The 20437-nt window shown below is 37.4% G+C and overlaps 1 protein-coding gene across 1 annotated transcript in view; it reads right to left on the reverse strand.

Moving 5' to 3' along the window:
• Positions 1-20161, reverse strand: part of LOC105833254 (protein I'm not dead yet) — an 84963-nt gene extending 64802 nt beyond the window's left edge. The window contains exon 1 of the mRNA XM_036292566.1: positions 19583-20161. Within this exon, the coding sequence (XP_036148459.1) occupies positions 19583-19933 (351 nt within the window). The 5' untranslated portion in view covers positions 19934-20161. The remainder of the gene's footprint in view (positions 1-19582) is intronic.
• Between the last annotated feature and the right edge of the window lie 276 nt (positions 20162-20437).

A 20437-nucleotide genomic window follows, 5' to 3' on the forward strand; every position in this document is an offset into this window, starting at 1 on the left:
AATTCAAAAGCACATCCAAGCTATTTTCGGGTTATCTGTTCTTACAAAAGAAAATCACACAGCATTACGAGAGCTCTGCGATAGCATTTTGAAGCACGTGCGGGCGTTAAAGGCAATAGGACGTCCGACCGACCAATGGGGAGACCTACTTGTTTATTTGATCACGAGTAAGCTTGATACGGTCACTAACAAAGCATGGGAGGACAGCCTCGTCGAAGTGGAGTATCCGACTCTGAAAGCATTAATGGAATTTCTAGATCGACGTTGTAATACACTAGAAATCATTCAAAAGAAAGCTCAGCCAAGTAGTGCCATCTCTAATACAGATAAACAACGACCTCAAAAGGTATCATCAAACGTAGCGACTCACAAGAGAGAGTGCCCTATTTGCCATGGTGAACATTTCACATTTGCGTGCGAATCTTTATCGAGGATGTCAATATCTGATCGCATTGTTGCGGTAAAAGGCAGCAGATTATGCATAAATTGTCTAAGATCGGGACATCGAGCCAAAGATTGTACTTCTGGAGGATGCAAGAAGTGCAGCAAGAAGCATAACACGCTATTACATATCGAAACGTCAGTTAATTCACAAGAGACGTCGCAAGGGGATTCGAAATCGCCCACGACAACTACAACAGACGACAAGAAGTTAACTCTCACATCCCTTTCTTCGAGCAACGCTGATTGCGATGACTTCAAAAAACATGCCTGGTTATCCACAGCCATTATCAAGATATTGAATCGTGACAATAAGAAGGTAACATGTAGAGCCCTACTAGACGCCGGCTCTCAATCGAACTTCATAACGAGGTCCTTAGCGCAACGATTAGGACTCGAACTTCAAAATGTAAATGTTCCAGTCGTAGGTGTCAATCAAGTAACCAGTCATGTTCGAGACATGGTCAAGGTATCCATTTATTCAAGACTCTACGATTATCAAAGAAATCTTGATTGTCTGGTTTTGAGACAAATAACTGATCGGATTCCCTCATCTCACGCTGATGATTACAACATTAACATTCCGGCAAATTTGCGTCTTGCCGATCCGAATTTCTACATCCCAGGAGGAATCGATCTATTTTTGGGAGCTGATGTTTTTTGGAACATTTTATGCGTCGGACAAATTAAAGATACATCATTGCATCCTGTTTTGCAAAAGACTTTATTCGGATGGATCCTAGGTGGAACAATTGCAGCAAAGGCACATGCGAGTACCAACAGCGGCGGCGCAACAATGTGCAACTTGATTACGAATCAGGAACTTGACCAAAGTCTTCCCAAATTCTGGGAAGGCGAACAATGTAGCGAGCGTCCTAATCTCACACATGAGGAGAAGCTTTGCGAAGAACACTTTGCCAAAACGACTCGCAGGAGTATGGATGGCCAATTCATCGTGCGACTGCCCTTCAGGGAGAACATGCTCGAACAGCTTGGAGAATCTAAAGCAACAGTGCAAAAGCGATTTTACGCATTAGAACGAAGACTACAAAGGGACTCCGATTTGAAGATGAAATACACACAGTTTCTCAAGGAATATATAGAACTCGGGCACATGGAAAAGGTCAAGGATTCTGTGGTGGCAGAGCCCGGGTATTATCTGCCCCATCATCCTGTGTTTAAAGATGCGAGCCAGACCACGAAATGCAGGGTTGTCTTCGATGCTTCTTGTAAGACATCCACAGGTGTCTCTTTAAATGATATACTTATGGTTGGTCCGGTACTGCAACCGGAATTATTGGACATCATATTAAGATTTCGCACTTGGCAATTCGTCGTGACCGCCGACGTGGAAAAAATGTACAGACAAGTACTGGTCGAAAAGGCACAAAGAAGCTATCAACGCATTTTATGGAGAGAGGATCCCTTCGAAGATCTTGCCGTTTATCAACTAAACACTGTCACGTATGGAACAGCCTCAGCCTCCTACTTGGCAACTCGGGCGTTGCAAGAAATTGCTCACATAAAACAAAAGGAATATCCAACAGGATCATCCACAATATTATCAGATTTTTACGTTGATGATCTCGTGACGGGCGCAGACTGTCTGGATCAATTATCTAATATTTGCAAGGAAGTAATATGTGTATTAGCACAGGCGGGCTTCAATTTGAGGAAGTGGGCGTCAAACGCTCCGGCGTTACTAATGGAACTTCCGAAATCGTTATCAGATTCAATTGCAATTCTAAACAAGGATGACAGACTATCAACTCTTGGACTACAATGGCATTCCAACAATGACATGCTACATTACGAAGTAAAGGAACAATTCTCGAAGTCTGTCACCAAGCGAATCATACTGGCAAACATAGCACGTTTATTTGATCCTCTGGGATTACTCGGCCCAGTTATCGTAACGGCAAAAATTTTGATACAACGCCTTTGGCAGCTTAAAATTGAATGGGATGAAACAGTACCCCTTGATATTCAAACGAAGTGGCGTTCTTACGAGGCTCAATTGCCCGCTTTAAATGGATTTAGCATTCCACGGAAAGTTGTTGGAAGCGCGCAACCGCGCTCAGTAGAATTACATGGCTTTTGTGACGCCAGCACAGAAGCATATGGCGCCTGCGTTTACGTTAAAACGAGTGTACACGATCATCACGAAGTTCACTTGCTGTGTGCAAAATCACGGGTGGCACCGGCCAAAAGTACAACCTTGCCCAGACTGGAATTGTGTGCAGCGCATTTGCTGGCTCAACTAACAAAAAGAATAAGGGACATTATTCCCGTGAAAATTGATAAAACTTATTACTGGTCTGACTCCATGATCGCACTAGCATGGATTCGCTCTGACTCAAGACGATGGAGTGTCTTTGTATCAAATCGTGTGGGACAGATTCAAGAGTCAACCGATCCACATTCTTGGAATCATGTAAAAACTAAAGATAACCCAGCGGATGCTATTTCTAGAGGCGTTACGCCACTGCAGCTAATTCAGTCTCAGCTTTGGTGGAATGGGCCTGCATGGCTTACTCTCGACCGCAATCATTGGGAAGTTGATTCTACAACGTCATTATCAGTGAAGGATCTTCCAGAAATTCGCAAGACTGCCCTGATCACCACTAAGCCTTTTGAAGAATGGAGCATTTTTCACACGATCTCCTCTTTGCAGCGCTTGCGTCGAGTCGCAGCTTATATACTACGATTCATCAACAATATGAGAACTTCTAAGGAAAACAGAAATGTCGGCTTCTTGACAGCTACTGAGCTGAACAGTGCAATACTACGTCTTGCCAAAATAATTCAAGGATATTCCTTTTCAGCTGAGATCAAGGCTCTACAAAATCAAAAGGCAATACCTCACGACAGCAAGTTGCTTGGGCTTTCACCTTTCATGGACTCTGGTGGCATCATAAGGGTGGGAGGAAGACTATCGCATTCGTATCTTCCTTACCAAACAAAGCATCCCATCGTTTTGCCAACAAGACATCCTTTCACTAAAATGCTCATTATTCACGAGCATCAAAGATTACTTCATGCGGGGCCACAGGCAACACTGGCTTCACTACGACAACGCTTCTGGCCAATTTTAGGAAGAAGCGCTGTCAGACATGTTACTCGTAGCTGTTTGAGATGTTTTCGGACTTCACCTAAAGCAAGCCCGTTAATCATGGCAAATCTTCCACCTTCGAGAGTCTCACTGTCTCGCCCATTTTTGCATTGTGGCATTGATTATGCCGGGCCATTCATGATCAGAGACTCAAAGAAGCGTAACTCCAAGAGTTCAAAGGCATACATAGCTGTATTTGTATGCATGGCTTGCAAAGCCATACACCTCGAGTTAGTGATGGACCTATCAACCGAAGCATTCCTGAACGCTTTCAAGAGATTCATATCTAGAAGAGGCAAACCAACGGATCTTTACACAGACAACGGAACCAACTTTGTTGGTGCATCCAGGGAACTGAAGGAATTGCGTCAAGTCGTCTTCAAGGAACTTCAGCAGAAGACCGTTCTGGATTTCTTAGCGCAAGAAGAAATAAGGTGGCATTTCAATCCCCCTTTGGCGCCCCACTTTGGAGGCATTTGGGAGGCCGCCGTTAAGGCCATGAAAACTCACCTAAAAAGAATCGCCGGAAACGCATTGCTAAACTATGACGAGATGGAAACGTTGCTTACACAAATAGAGGCAGTGCTCAACTCCCGTCCTATTGTGCCCTTATCAGCTGATCCTAACGACAACGCATCTCTCACTCCCGCACATTTTCTTATTGGAGATAGCCTTACTGCTCCAGTGGAGCCTACTTTATTAGACGTCAAGGAAAACCGCCTCTCAAGGTGGCAACGAGTTACTCAAATGCGGCAACACTTTTGGAAGAGGTGGTCGAATGACTATCTTAACGAACTTCAGCAGCGTACGAAGTGGAAAACTGGAGGTCCCTCTTTGAAGCCAGGTCAATTGGTAATCGTACGAGAAGACGCCACCCCTCCACTGTGTTGGCCATTAGCACGTGTTAAGGAAGTACACCCAAGTTCTGATGGCGTCGTGCGCTCTGCTACGATCCAAACCAGCAAGGGCCTCTACAAAAGGCCAGCGACACGTTTATGCCCTCTACCCTTCGATAATGAGGATTCGGGCAACTGACAATCCATTCGGATTTGTATTTACTTTATTATTCCAATTAATTATAGCGTTTCATATTTTTCTTTCATTTTTTATTGAAAATTACTATTTCCAAGGCGGCCGGCCTGTTCATTATTCTTTAAACGGTTCATTATTTTCGGTCATTCTCTACAAAAGAGGAAATTATGGTTGTGCTTTTAATTCACACGCCTGTGTCCCTTTTGGCCTTATCGACTCGCGATCTACGTAGTTCCCTGACGCTCTCGATAGGTACGCCGGAAGCGGGACACGGGCGCCACGCGCAAGGAGGGACAATGAACAAAATCAGTCTCGCCTCAGTCATGTCGGCGATAGTTCCTAGACTATTTTAATAAATAAAGATTTATTCATGAGTGATTCCAAACAACAATAAAAAAGTGTTTTTATTAAAAACGAACCAGCCCTATCATTGTTCACGTCATGAACATTAGCGGAACAACACGATACATTTGACGATGGTAGAAATAAACGAAAAAATTCGGATTATACGAGCGATGAAAATCTAAAAAAGAAACAAGTACCATTATCTTATTTCTAGAACATTATTTTTCACGATAAATGAAATAAGATAACGCTCCTTATAGATTTAGCATTGTCGAAGCCCGATACGAACCTTCTCCTCGTTGATGAGACAGTACACGTTAATCAAATACTGGATACAAATTTCTAGACATCGCATCAGCATCGTCGTGAAGTCTCCGTCGTCGTATGTGAACATCGTTCTCGGAGATTGTCACGGTAAAGAAATCTCTTTAAAGAATTTTTTAATCGAGAACTGAAGAGAACTAATGAAATTGAAACCTATGATACTATCGGCTCTCCGATCGAATGATGGCGAGAACAGGACGGAAATACTTAAAATAGGCAACATTGTTATACCCGTCGGAAAAATAAATAATCTACCAATTTTGCGTCTGGAACATTCATCGGCTCGTATAGTTTTGTCGCTTTCCACCGTAATTGTTATGTATCGTTATGTCAATCACGATTACTGCATCAGTCGCATTGCCAGGGGACTCAACTTGGTCACGAAAAACGTCGAAATTCAAGACGCTTCATGGACATTCCGCAGCCAACGCGGATAACTTAGCAGACCGTGCGCGCGTGATTTGCGAAAGCGAACATTACAATAACAAAGACATTGTTGATTGTGAACTGACCGTTCTGTTTCGGATTTCATTAAGAAATATATGTATTATTTGTGGCAAATAAAATTTGTTTCTTTCCTGAAAAAAATGTAATAACTTTATTTTCTCCTAACACACAAAACGACAACTGCCTTTTTTTCCAGAATTCTAATCCACTTCTACACGAATATAAACCGCAAGATAGTGCGCGTGTGACTTTATATTTCGACGGGGCAATTATTTCTCCGTCTGTCTCTTTCTCCCATTACAATTGCAGTGATGAGATTAGGAAAAAATAAAATACACTTTCCTTTTTTTATCTTGCACGCATATGTTTTACTTCTCTTTTAATTTGCAAGACATATAGTACAATATATGTACATTACGAGACATATACATTCTCGAAATCGCGATTACAATTATTGCGCACATGTATCGCTCGTAAATTTATGCACATATTGTAATTATTTTTTAGTCGGAATTACAGAACACGTAGATTCTTTTTTTCTTTCTCTGTCTTCATCCGATGCAATCACAACGACCTTATCGCTCTCGATCAATTCGTCCGTACGTTTTCTCTTCCGGTAATCCGTGATCCGGAAAAAAAATTACCAACACTTTTGTACATATCACGCACCTCCTTCACAACTCCAGAAATAGACGTCAAGTCATTCGCCACAACATCAAAAATGACTAACGCAATATTTGCGACTTACAGTTAAGGAATAAAGAAATTGCGCTCGCAAATTTGAATATTTCCACCAATCGGACTTGTCTCTATTTTTTATATCATTAACGTCGTAAACGCTCACGCGTACCAAACACTGTCCATCCTAGCCATCCTCATCAAAAAAACTCACCCATCCTTTACCCTCGTTATATTCTGAGCAATTAATTCTACGCCCTAACCAACGACAGACTCGAATATAGCGTCAAGACCCTGCGTCTTCTCCACGTCTCGCCTTGTCCCTCCACCTCCTACGCTTGAACATCCGATTGCGTTACAATATTATCCATCTGTGCAAAATATCTCAAAAATTCCTTCACCTATTTGTTGTACGCATCTTCAACATACTCATAACCATTCGAGCGTACAAATCGTTAGAAATATTACGCCGAAGAAAGTTATGCATCTCCGAACATACAGAATCCAAGCGGCCCTTCGCAACTCAAACTTATAAATCTCTTTCATCATACATTTCATCTCCGAGCCCTCGCGAACATGACGTATCTCGAGAGTTCCGTTCTTTGTTATGCAACTCGATACAGCTGCAATACAAATCCTAATATTTCGCGTCGTTGAAGTCGACGCGTCCCATATCTTGGTCAGTAAATCGGTCAACGAAAGATAAGTAGCTGAATCTACAGCGTTGCCCTCACCGGTCGTTGCGACATCCATATCTTTTTTCAATATCTAACAAAAATTTACACATTTAAATATGATAAAATAAATATCAATCGTTTGATTTTCATACCTTCAATATATACTCAACAACAGTCAATCCACACATTTCAATTACGACTGAGCAAAAATAATGCTCAGAATACGACGAGATGGCAAAACAGAAAAAAAATCGTCCGTCTCTGGTTTAATTTAGAACACGCATTATTTCTACATCGAAACCGCGTGCGAAACCGCAAAACGAACAAAAATAACTCGCCATGCGAAATATAATGTAAGATAAACGTCACGATCTACGACTTAATTGGCCGCAAAAACAAATAATTCTCATCCTCGTTTTCTGTAGCATAATCCACTAAGGACTCTCGTTCACGAACTCCATCACGGATTCTAGCCCTCTCCTCCACACGTCCGGGAGAGAGGGCAACGATTACGTCTCGAACCTAGTGGTTAGATCTACTTTGCCCCTCCAAGAAATATTCCTCCCACACCCCCGCGACCCACCGATTGTCCCATGATGCAAATAGAATCCCTTTATTTATCCTACTAAAATTAAATTTTAATTTTGTGTTAGTCAAATTGGTGGTTTACTTACCTTTCGTTTATTGAAATACTTAATTGAAATACTTTTTTACGCAAAGGTATTACGTGTATAAAGGATTATAAGTACCTATATAATTCAGATTTATACTTAATTTTAATATTTCAGCATACTTCAATTTAATCTATATAATGTGATACTTTTACTTATGATAACTTTCAGTGGATTATCCGAATACTCCGATAACTTCGCAGGAAAGACAAATGAATGTAAAAATTGAACATATGCTATTGGAAATAAAAAATAATGAACAATTTCAATTTGAAGAGGAAGAAACTTTAGATTTTCACGATGAGTTTGAGGTTCCAGAAGCCGAAAAAGTGGATTTATTAGAGGCGGATGAAGAGAAAATCTATTTTCCATAGAAGAAGTGATTTGCGATTCAGTTAAAGAAACAATATTAACTAACTATAAAAGGCAAGCTGTGGAATACCGGAAAAGCGATAAGACAAAACCAAGATCGCCTCAAGGAGTTAGGCAAAAATTTAAAAAAGTTACTTCAATATCACAATTACGACGATGGGAAAACTAAATCATTCAAGGTGGTAGTAGGCTAGAAAAATTAAAAACATTTCTGAATACACATTAGATCATTTTAATGAAACACTTGAAAAAAAAATCATCATTCGTGACATTGACGTCGCTCGATGAGCTTCTCGAACACAAGATGTGCAAGCGCGCAAGCGGCGATTCGAACTCAATCGCGCATGCGATTTGATTCACCGGAACGACTCAGCGCTGAGTCCGGAGTGCGTGGATCTCGTGAGCCTGATAATCACGAGCGGGTTTAGGCATGTAGTGAACTAAACGATGGATATTTTCACTGAAACGTCACTTTATTTCAGTCATAGCATACAATGACGGGTTTCCGTCGATCCAGAGTGAGAGTCTCACTGGATTAAATCAATCATCTAACCACTTCGCGTTTTCACTCAACTAACTCAATAATGTTCATGATAGTCGCCCGCAGTCCCACACCGCGGATTTTTTATCGATTAGATTATGCGAGAAATGCACTCGAGAATTGGAGGATACGCGCTTCCGCCTTAACTTGCAGGGCGCGGAGACGGCGATCTGTACACCACAGATATCGTAGGCCGACTCACTATCGCGACGCGGCATCCTGAACGCGAACGGGAGCATCATGCTCCTGCTCGGTCCAGGACACCCGGCGTACACGAGTGTCTCAGGGTGGATTTAGAAGGCGAGACCACGCGGACGCCACGAGCGAACGCGCGACACCCGAAAACACCGTGATCGAGTGTTCCCGCGCGAACACAAGAAAAAGAAAATGCGGCGGACTTAAAGCTTCAGAAAGATGGGTACAAAGATTTAAAAAAACACATAATATTGTGTCTAAAAAAATAACAAAATTTGTTACAAAAGGGTCTCTACTATCAAAACCTAATTTAGAAAATAAATGCAATACATTTATTACAAATGTAAAATAGTACATATATTAATATGATGTGGAAAATATTTATAATTTGGATCAGAGTGGATACAGTTAGAATTTAATTCTGGTCATACTTTAGCTCAAAAAAGTATTAAAAACGTAGAATCTGTAATACAGTCTATATCAGCAACCACCCATAGCTAATACAATTCAGCCTTGGCGGAGCGAAGGAAAATAGAGGACAGGGCCGAGTACGAGGAAAGTACCGCGGGGGCGTGAGACTCCCGACCTAAGCTGCGGAAAGAGCGGCACGGCAAAAAACTCGACGAAGCGTCACAGCGGAAAAATCGACAAGGCCAGCAACGGCGGAGGAAGGCCGCCAGGAAGGGAGGATTAATCTGATCGATCCCGACCAGAAAACCCGAAAATCGCCCAAATTGAAACGAAAAAATTAGTGCACGCACACACACCACAATAGAGAAGCGTTAAGCATGATAGTTTTTGAGCAATGATCTAGAAGTAAAAGGGCAGAAAGCTGTAGAAAATCGAGAAAATTCACGGAGCGGTAACGAACACGTCATACTTACAACGCTCACTTACGTGCGAGAAGAGAGAGTCCGAGTGAGAGAGAGAGTCCGAGTCCGAGTGAGAGAGAGAGAGAGAGAGAGAGAGAGAGAGAGAGAGAGAGAGAGAGAGAGAGAGAGAGAGAGAGAGAGAGAGAGAGATTTGATTGATTGATTGATCTTTTATTAGCTTTCTCAGCTATTTTCAATACATATATATACAATTTTATGCTACATCATTAAAAACAAACTCTTTTAGCATTCGTTTAAACATTTCTAAACGATTACAATGTTTAACTTCGGGTGGTAATGCGCTATACATTAACACACCCTCAGAAAATAAACTTTTTTGCGCGCTTCTTGTTTTTCGAAATTCAATAACAATATCCCCTGTCTGCCTAGTTTCGCGTTCTCCCTCTACTATTCTAAGTCTATTACTAAATTGCTCCGGCATCATATTATTTAAAATTTTAAAAATAAATATGCACGTGTTGTAATACAGCCTTTGTCTTAAGGTCATAAATTGCAACGCTTGGTGCATACATTTAACTTTGGTACGTCTGTCACATTGCAATACGACTCTCATAGCTCTATTTTGCGCTTTTTGGAGCCTACTTAACTGTGTATCTCCCATATCTAATAGTAGCGTCGCACAATACTCAAAGTGAGGTGCTACAATTGTTTTGTATATTGTACATCTAGTGTACGCCGAGATAAAGCTTCCTATTCTATTTAAAAAACTTATTTTTTTTCCTATTTTCTTTAGCATGTAATCACAGTGATCGCTAAATCTAAGTCTATCATCAATAATTATGCCCAAGTACTTTATTATTTCTACACGCTCAATCTCATTTCCATCCAAACATCTCACAGTAGTATTGCCTCTCAATTCTTTTCTTATCCCTCTAACTAACATATATTTTGTTTTCCCCGAATTCATCTTCAGTTTATTAATATTCATCCATTCCTCCACTACGTTAAATGCAATATTCAATTTCCTCTCTACTTCCGCACTACTCTCACCTGTTACATATATTAAGGTATCGTCCGCAAACATTTTTATATTACATATATCCGAGCAAACGTTAACAATATCATTCATATATATTATAAACAACAATGGGCCCAATATCGAACCCTGTGGCACTCCGTATTCCGTAGTCATTATCTTAGACCATCTATCATTAAATTGAACTTGTTGCATTCTATCTTTTAAGTACGACCTAAACCATTCTAGAACTGTTCCTGTAATATCATACTGGTATAATTTCTCTAATAATCTTTCTCTATCAATTGTCTCGAAAGCTCGTTTAAGATCTACAAAAATAACTCCTACTATTTGTCTTTCACTAATAATCAATTTCTATTCATCTATAACTGTTTGAATTACTGTTTCACACGAATAATTTTTTCTGAAGCCCGACTGATGTTCCGTTATAATATTATTACTTTCTAGGTAGACCTCAATTTGCTTTTTAACTATTATCTCTAGTACTTTTTCATATATTGGTAATATATTAATAGGCCTATAATCACTTGCCCTCTTAGGTTTCTCTACTTTTGGTATTGGAATTATCATGGATGTTTTCCACTCTTTCAAAAAACAACCCTCACTCAATGACTTATTTATTATATCACAATATTCCTCTCCAATGACACAAGACACCGTTTTTAATATATCGCTAGTTATTCCTTCTTCTGTGCTTTTCTATTTTGGTAATTCCCTAATAATTATTTTTACTTGTACTGTCGTAATTGATTCAAATTTTTCTAGCTGTCCCTTCTTTTCAATACAATAAATAGTTCTCTTATTTGTGCTTGTTGTATAATTCTTATCTATAGATTTTATTATGTCTTTAATACTTTGTATATAATATAAGTTAAATTTATCAGCTATATCACACTCTATATTATTGTCTAATATTTCAAAATCTATTTTTCCTACAACTTTCGCGCCTATTGGTCCTCCTCTAATAATTTCTTTTAATGATTTCCACATAGTTGTGGGATTGTTACTATTATGATCAATCATATTTTCATAATATTCTTTTTTCTTTATTCTAATTAAATTAACTACTGCATTTCTTTCTATTTTAAATTGTTGCCAGTTTTGTTCCGTGCTATCGTACAGTGCTTTTCTATAAGCCTCATCTCTTCTAGTCGCTAGCTCTTCTATTTCCTTCGAATACCATTTTTTCCCTTCCCATATTTTCGGTATTCTAAAAATTTTCTTAGGTGCTAAGATGTCTAGCGCATCTACAATACTATTAATTAAATTCTTTGCCCTTACATTAATATCTGACTCATTAATATCTAAATCATATCTTTTTTCTAAATTACTCTCCACTAGCTTAATAAACTCATCTGCATTATATCTACTATAATCCCTGCCACTGAATTCTTTATATTTATTTACAGTCTTGTTCGTATTTATCACGACTTTTATCCACGCATGATCCGTTATCTTAGGTTCGTACTTGACTTCTACATTTATATCTTTATTCGCAAAAACTAGATCTATAATTGTTTTACTATTTTCGGTAACTCTCGTTGGTTTATCCACATATTGCTTCATACCTAGACTTTGCATAGTCGTTAGTAGTTTATTTGTATAATAAGAGTCTGTCATACAATCTATATTAAAGTCTCTTAATATTATACACTCTTCTTTTATCCGTTAATTCTTCTACTATCTCCTCTAAGAATCCTATAAACTCTCCATGTGACGCACTTGGTGAATGATATATTACCATTAACACTCCTTTAAATAATTTCTCTTTCACTTCTATTGCAACGCACCAAACAATCCTTTCTAATTTTTTCAATACTACTATTTCATACTTGATATCATCTTTTACATACAGAGCAACCCCCCCTGTATTCCTATTTTCCGCGTCGCATCTAACCACACTGTATCCCGGTATACTTATTTCACTGTCTTCAATTTCCGCAATTAGTCTTGACTCCAACAATGCAATAACTGCCGGATTTAATTTCTTCATAATCTGATGCTGTATCTCGTCCTTATGTGCCATTAAACTTTGCGCATTTGTATACAGTATATGTTCCTCTTCCTTCTGTGATTGCTATTTTGCATCCTCCCAGCCGGCCCTTCTCTTTTCCTCTTGTAGAACTCTTTTGAACGTCGGACATTCCGGACTCAATGCATCATGGTCATCTTTTATCTTCAAGTTATACGTTTGGTTTTTATACATACAATTTACACATTTCTTCTCATTTGTTGTACACTCATTTGATTTGTGATTACCTGCACATTTATGGCATGCTTCATTTCGCGTACAGTATTTCGCAAAATGGTGATAGCCCCAGCATTTAAAGCATCTCTTAACACTAATATGATTAAATACAGGACATCTTTTCCATCCTATATTTACTTTTCCTTGGCTCAACATTAATTCATGTGTTTTTTCATCTAGTTCAATTATTATGGCGCCTTCTGTTTTACCTCTTCTGTTAGGTTGAGTTTTTAATCTTTTCACTATTCTCATATTATTTTCTTCTTGCGTTCCAAGTTTATTTTGCTTTTTAATTGAATCAATTAATTCTTTATCACTCAAGTTCCATTCTTCTTCGTCAATATAAACAATTTTTACTTTCGGCTTTATCTGTAATGACTCAGTAACTTTAAATTCATCACCCAGCTTGCTTTGCACTGTAGTTTTCAATTTTGCCATTTCTTCTCCATTCTCACATCCCAAGATGACTGTACCATTGTTTCCTTTCCTTATTTTCGTTACTCCCATTTCCATATTCTTTATATTTTCTTTTTTATTAACATACCCGTATCAACATTTTCTTGCTGAACCTTAGGTTTAACAATTATAACATTTTCTTTCTTCTTTTTTTTAACTATCTCACTATAACTCTTCTGTGCTCCTCTTGATGAATTACTAGGTCCAGTGGACAGCATCCTTTTTACTTCTTCTAGCTCTCCTTTGATATTCTTTAACTCATGCTGGATAATTTCCTTTATCATCACTTTAATTTCCTTCTTACATATAGTCTCGTCTTTTATTTCTTTTATTGTTCTTATGAGCCAATCAATTTTTAGGTCCATATTTGCCGATCCACCCGTGCTTGTGCTTGGTCTTCCAGATGCTCCTGCCAATCCGAGCCTATCTCTGTTGCTACTTGCCGTTTTCTTTACTTCTCCAATTTCATTCTTTATCCCAAAGAGGCCCTGGCACGGTACTAGTTCATTATTTCTATCATAAATTTTGTGTTTACTAACACAGCCTGGATGGTAAAACAGTTTAACGCATGATTTGCATTGTACTACTTTAGTTTTAATAGCCTTCTTGAATGCCGAACATCGATATTCGGTGTCCTCTTCTATCGTCGACATTTGTGTTCCGCCGCTGTCGATTCGCTACACGTCAGCAGATTCCATACACGTCAGTGCTTGTCACAACGTCGTTGATACACATGATTATAGAAATATAATTCAGCTATTCACAGATCTGCCTTTCCCGGCTAAATAATGATTCCTGTTGTCACCGGTCTATAGAACTATCACCACACTAATTTACCAGAAATACGTTGGCGCTGCAAGTCCATATTTAAGAAAAAAAAAAAACTTAAACAATTGCTCCTTCATTGCTCCATCAGAATCCACAATTGCTCCTTTTTTAAAATTAATACTTTTCGAAATATTAACAAAAAACGTAAAAATTTTTATTTTTAATAAAAAACCTATTTATAATAGCTGTATGGAAAAAAGGAAAGTATAAAACGATTGCTCCTTCATTGCTCCATCAGAATCTGCAATTGCTCCCCTTTTAAAATTAATATTTTTCTAAATATTTACAAAAAATAGTAAAATTTTTTATTTATAATAAAAAACATATTTATAATAGCTTTGTGCAACTAAATACAACATAAAACAATTGCTCCTTCATTGCTTCGCATTGCTCTATAATTATTTTCATGATTTATTGCATTTATATTAAAAAATTAACAAATTATTAATTTCACAAGTGACGCCGCCGCCACCTATCGGCGGCCTACCGTAACTGCTTCGCTCGGCAACCGATGGCGGAAATATTCAAACGTTATTGTTTATAACATTGACATTTTCTATTGCTTTTGTTGATAGAACGATTGCTCCTCGCTTGTTCTGTAGTGATGTTCAATCGCTCCACTCGTATAATTAATTTTCTTTAATATTTTAGCAATAAACCATTCCTTTTTTTTAAACAAACGTATTTCCTGCCGTCCCCTGCGAGTAAATTCAACATAAAACGATTGCTCATTTGTTGCTTAGCGTTGCTCCATGATTACTTTCTACATATGGTTTCTAGTAACAATATAATATATTATGATACAAATGCATATGAAAATGCGTGAAAGTATAAGGATCTTGTTAATCTTTAGCATGGAAAGTCGCAAACCCATGTGGTGCAGAGAATGTTTTACACACACACACACACACACACACACACACGGGGGAGGTGCAAGGGGGGCCTTTGGCCCCCCTCCCGCACCCACCCCGTCCAAGTCGCTAACCCATGTGGACTTTACTTTGCTTGCAATGTACATTGGCAACCCATGTATATGGCAAGCAAAGTAAAGTCCACATGGGTTAGCGACTTGGACGGGGTGGGTGCGAGAGGGGGGCCGAAGGCCCCCCTTGCATCCCCCCCCCGTGTGTGTGTGTGTGTGTGTGTGTGTGTGTAAAACATTTTCTGCACCACATGGGTTTGCGACTTTCCATGCTAAAGATTAACAAGATCCTTATACTTTCACGCATTTTCATATGCATTTGTATCATAATATATTATATTGTGACTAGAAACCATATGTAGAAAGTAATCATGGAGCAACGCTAAGCAACAAAGGAGCAGGAGACTGTAGGAAATACGTTTGTTTAAGAAAACGAATGGTTTATTGCTAAAATATTAAAGAAAATTAATTATACGAGTGGAGCGATTGAATGTCACTACAGAGCAAGCGAGGAGCAATCGTTCTATCAACAAAAGCAATAAAAAATGTCAATGTTATAAACAATAACGTTTGAATATTTCCGCCATCGGTTGCCGAGCGAAGCAGTTACGGTAGGCCGCCAATAGGTAGCGGCGGCGTCACTTGTGAAATTAATAATTTGTTAATTTTTCAATATAAATGCAATAAATCATGAAAATAATTATAGAGCAATGCGAAGAAATAAAGGAGCAATTGTTTTATGCTGTATTTAGTTGCACAAAGCTATTATAAATATGTTTTTTATTATAAATAAAAAATTTTACCATTTTTTGTAAATATTTAGAAAAATATTAATTTTAAAAGGGGAGCAATTGCAGATTCTGATGGAGCAATGAAGGAGCAATCGTTTTATACTTTCCTTTTTTCCATACAGCTATTATAAATAGGTTTTTTATTAAAAATAAAAATTTTTACGTTTTTTGTTAATATTTCGAAAAGTATTAAAAAAGGAGCAATTGTGGATTCTGATAAAGCAATAAAGGAGCAATCGTTTTATACTTTCCTTTTTTTCATACAGCTATTATAAATAGGTTTTTTATTAAAAATAAAAAATTTTACGTTTTTTGTTAATATTTCGAAAAGTATTAATTTTAAAAGGGGAGCAATTGTAGATTATGATGAAGCAATGAAGGAGCAATCGTTTAAGTTTTTTTTTTCTTAAATATGGACTTGCATCGCCAACGTATTTCTGGTCACTAATTTTATACTTTTCTACTGCTCTCTTTTCTTCTCAAAACACACTATAAAGACAGAGCGATGTTCGACACGTCTACTCCATTCCAGACCCAGAGAGAGAGAGAGAGAGAGAGAGAGAGAGAGAGAGAGAGAGAGAGAGAGAGAGAGAGAGAGAGGAGAGTAGAAAAGAGTAACGAAAGCGATAATAGTTAAAAGTGTTTTTTGTTGTTGCTGTTTTTTAGCTTGTTTCTTTTTCGTTTTTTTTGCTTATTATTCTTACTTCATATATTATTATTTTTAAATATAAAACAAGAGGAAATGGAAGTCCCAGCAGAAAGAAGGTGTGTGTGCGTGCGACGCGAGGTGTGGGTACCTGAGTGCTCACATGCGCTTATACAGAGTAGAATTTAAGATCATAGGCTAAACTAATTTAGATGTATATAAAGCACGATATAGGTTAAGGTTAGATCTAAGATAACATAAAGAATGTTAAGATTGTAAAAATTGATCCCAAGAGGGACATAAATAAATTATCTGTCTATCTAAAAATATACCCAGAACAGACAGTTTTTGAATATGATGAAACTAAGAAAATAGCGCATTACTTCTAGCGCGACGCTTATAGCACAAAATTATCACCTCGTTTTGCCAATAATTGGAATGGTGGAACATATATATTATTATATATGAATGAATTCTGCTTTTAATGCTCTTTAATTTTTGTCCTCATAAAATTTTCATTATTTTGCAAAAAGGGGTGAAAGTAAGGGTAAATTAAAAAATTCTAAATTTTTGAAAAATATAAATATACCATTATAAAAAGTATAAAAATGCCATAAAATTTTTGTATAGAACATTTTTTATAAACTTTATATTTTCAAACATATTTGTAAAAAACGAAAAAATGCGTTATTTCGAGGAATAGTTTCAATTCCTAAACGTCGAAGTATGCAACTAAAAAACATGGGTCTAATATTGCTTTATGATCTACAACAAATTCCAAGCTCATTAAAGGTCGGCAAAAAAATACTTCCGAACGTTCTCTTGTTAGATAGCACTTGCTGTCTAAATAAACGGACTCTGGCCTGTCAGTAGAATCCAGAGAAACTCCCTACCAATAGGATGAAAAGCAATGCATATAAGCACCGTAGAAAGAGAACAAGCGGGTTATTGTAAGTTAAAAGAGCAATCGGTACGTGTTGACTTATTTTAACGAATTATTATACTTAATTATTTATTATTTATTAAACGGGTTTATTATACTTCGTCACTTTAATATTTTTTGTTACACCGCGAGACAAAATATCAGCTTGTAAAAGACGAAGTATCAGCTTGTATAAGTGTTTGAATCAAATAATATATGTATATCTTTTCTACAACTCTCGGCGTTATTACTGAGCAACCTGATTCCGAAAAGACTCCGGCAGCGATTTTGTGTCCTGTAACAAGGAACACAACGAGGATTTTCAGGATTATAGAAGCATTAGTAAATACTTTTTAGTCTGATGCTTTATTTATTGTCTTTTAAAATCTGATTCCGAAATCCAATGTTATCATATTATATTAGAAAAACGTCGACAGCTTATTGATGATTATGAATCAAGTAAATTCTAACGAATTTCACCTGATTCGCCTTTATCAAATTTGGGAGTGATTCAATGACAGTACAATTGGACACGTTGCAATTGCACACTGTGCTATTGGACACATGAAGTTGCACACGTTCAATTGGACACGTTGCATTTGCGCACAGTTGCTTTTGGACACAACATAATTTGTAAAATTTTTAACACATGCACACATGCATGTGAAATTTGTTATTAACTTTGTTAATTAAACATTTGTTACATTGAACACAGTTCGTTTGCACACAGTTCGTTTGCACACAGTTTTTTTCCGCACAGTTCTTTTGCGCACAATCAAGCGGATCGAGATATTCTCGCTAACCCATGTATGGTCGTGAACAAAAATGTTGTCTGACTTTTTGTGATAAGTTTTGGAACTCACCTCATCATGTGTATATATTTATGTTATTACATTCTCATTACAGGTATTTGCGGTAACGCATTATTAGAGCAGCAAAATCATGCATAAAAATCATGTATATGTATATTAATAAAGTAAGAATGTAATAACATAAATATATACACATGATAAAGTGGGTTCCAAAACTTATCACAAAAAGTCAGACAACTTTTTTGTCCACGACATATATTGTATTAAAAATCTGTAAACACATGTAAACTTTACTGTGTTTGCAATGTACATGGATTAGCGACTTGGACGGGGTGGATGCGGGCCAAAGGCTCCTCTTGCACCGTGTGTGTGGAACTGTGCGCAAATGCACTGTGTTTAATGTAACAAATATTTAGTTAACAAAGTTACTAACAAATTTCACATGCATGTGTGCATGTGTGTGTTAAAAATTTTACAAAAGTATGTGTTGTGTAAAAAAGCTACTGTGCGCAACGTGTTCAATCGAACGGTGTGCAACTTTATGTGTCCAATAGCACGATGTGCAATTGCAACGTGTCTAATTGTACTGTGCGCAAATAAAGGCTTCTCATTAACTTTTACTTATATCCACCGATATCATTTATATTTAATTAGCAGTATTATAGAAATCAAATATCTCCCTTCTTTGTCGGAACCAGGACCACGAACGAGGGAAAAAGGTTTGTGAGAAAGATTTGAAATAAATCAAGCAATAAAATATAATAAAGGGGTTCTTTATCATGTCAGCCGATATTCTCAAGTTGGTCAGACAATTTCATGGTACTGCCTTAAGCGGGGCGATTTGAGAGGCAAAAGCTAGGCTCGAGAAACAATTCTTTATCTGCTTTCGTTTACTTGGCGTAATTTTAAGGTCGATTTTTAAATTCTAAAAATACGAAGAAAGACACAGGAAATTCGCGTTCATTTTGCGATCCCCAAATCGCCTAAAAGACATATCATTTTATTATGAAAAATAATACGTCAGCTAGGGATGCAGAACGTATAGGCAATCTACTTCATTGATATGTTTAAAACAGTTATCGGTCGTAGAATTAATTTACTATTATTGTATAACATTTTTTTGTTGAGAAGAAATGTTTATAGAGAAATTTATGAGTAAAATATTTTTTTAGTGTGTGCGCGTGCGCACATGAAAAAACACACACACGCACACACATTGATACTATCAAATATATATTACAAAAATAACATACTTGTTCCAATTCACGCAAAACGGCGAATATTATGGGCACCATCATAGCGGTAGCGGCGGTATTTGACACCCACATGGATATAAAGGTTGTGACTACACATAGGCCACCGAGTAATTTTGCATGACTGCAGCCAACCGTCTTCATGACACCAAGAGCAATTCTAAGATGAAGATTGCTGTGCTCAATGGCAATAGCGAGGATCAGACCACCAATGAACACCATTATTGTGTCGTTAATGTAACAGGCGCATGTATCCGCCGTACTTAATATACCCAAAGCTGGGAACATGACCACCGGGATGAGAGATGTTATTGCTATAGGAAAGCAATCAGTCACCCAGTAACCACTCATCAGCAATATAACATAAGCACACCTAACTTCCTGTAAAATTCATTAAGTTATGAATCGCTATAATATATCTTAAAGGTATTCTTTTATTGATTGAATGTAAATTTTGTGACAACTTTGCGTGTGTACTACTTTTATAGATTTGGAAATCCAGAATTTTCCAGAATTAAAGAACATGCATTAATGTTTACTGAGCAGACATCATACAAAAAATAACATTTTTTAAATTTAAATTACTTTACAGTTTCTTAGATCAATGTGTTTCGAATTATCAAGTCGTGACAATATTTACTTGATATAAAAGTTCTGCAATATGCATTTACAAAATTGAGATTTTCAAACAGATGTAGATTACGAAGGAGCAACTTAGGTAAACAAATGTGCTGTATATAACATGCAAACGTTTCATGTATTCTTTGTCGATGTCATTATAACAGTATAAAATTACAAATAATTTAAATATAACTATTATAATGTCATTATTATTGTCGTACAGTACATGTTTTA

Source organism: Monomorium pharaonis, chromosome 10, assembly GCF_013373865.1.
Source record: "Monomorium pharaonis isolate MP-MQ-018 chromosome 10, ASM1337386v2, whole genome shotgun sequence".
Taxonomy (NCBI): domain Eukaryota; kingdom Metazoa; phylum Arthropoda; class Insecta; order Hymenoptera; family Formicidae; genus Monomorium; species Monomorium pharaonis.